Source organism: Cryptosporidium hominis, assembly GCF_000006425.1.
Source record: "Cryptosporidium hominis TU502 chromosome 1 CHRO011006, whole genome shotgun sequence".
Lineage (NCBI taxonomy): Eukaryota > Apicomplexa > Conoidasida > Eucoccidiorida > Cryptosporidiidae > Cryptosporidium > Cryptosporidium hominis.
The window spans coordinates 1-970 of NW_666344.1; the positions used below are offsets into that span (position 1 = coordinate 1).

General features: G+C 28.5%; 1 protein-coding gene across 1 annotated transcript; it reads left to right on the top strand.

Annotated features, from left to right (window-relative positions):
* The first annotated feature begins 442 nt into the window (after positions 1-442).
* Positions 443-877, top strand: Chro.10024 (hypothetical protein). Its single annotated transcript, XM_659799.1, has 1 exon — positions 443-877. The coding sequence occupies one exon, from the start codon at positions 443-445 to the stop codon at positions 875-877; it is 435 nt and encodes a 144-aa protein (XP_664891.1).
* Positions 878-970: the final 93 nt, after the last annotated feature.

Below are 970 nucleotides of genomic sequence, written 5' to 3' on the forward strand. Positions count from 1 at the left end.
GGTGTGTCTTTTTTTCACCAAGGATCGGGATACGAAAACGGTTCTATGTGAGACTATAAAATCCTCAAGCAAAAATAATTTATCTTCCATGTTTAGTAATAAATTACCTAGAGAGCGTATAATTAAAAATCTTAAAGGCCTCTATTTATGTTCATTAAACATCTTGAAGATGCTAAAAATAGAATTTCAATTAAATAAATGTGGCAAATATATTCAAGAGCTGATGCTTTTGGTTATCAATTCTTATGAAAAAATAGGAAAAGAATGCGCAGCATCTTTAAAATCCAATGAAAAGAACGAGAGTCTAACAATTTTACCTTTATAAACTATTCGCGTTATAAGAGAAAGTACTATATCTAAATGTAAACAAATAATAACTGAGCAGGTAGAGAAAAAAAAGGAGAAAATGAAAGAAGAAAAAGAAAAACTATAAAAGCTTGAAATGGAGAAAAAAATACAATTAGAACAAGAGAAGTTGGATTATAAGAAAAGACTTGAGAAGCTAAAAGAAAAAAGTAAATCAAAACAAAAAAAATCATATCCTGAGGTTAAATATGAGATAAAAAAAGTACAAGAGTGTGATACTATAATATTAGAAACTCAAAAAATAATTAGGCCTACTGTTAGAAATAAGGCTGAAAGAAGAAGAAAGTTGATGGAAGAGATAAATAGGTTTAATGAAAAATCAATAAAAAAAGAACTAATAAGAGAAGCGGTTAATATACTAAAATTAACAAGGAAATCTAAAAAAAATTTAAGTTCAAGTGAAAGGAGATCTAAATTGCATTCAATGGAAACGAATAATGCCCGAACGAAAGATCGGAATACACATAATATTGATATGGGAAGTGATGTATCCAGCCTTATATTCCTCTAAATGAACTCAAGTGGCAATCGAAGAGACTTGTTCCTCTGAAAGTTAAGAGAAAAAATTATGTAAAAAAAAAAGCCTTTCATGCGATGAGTTTAA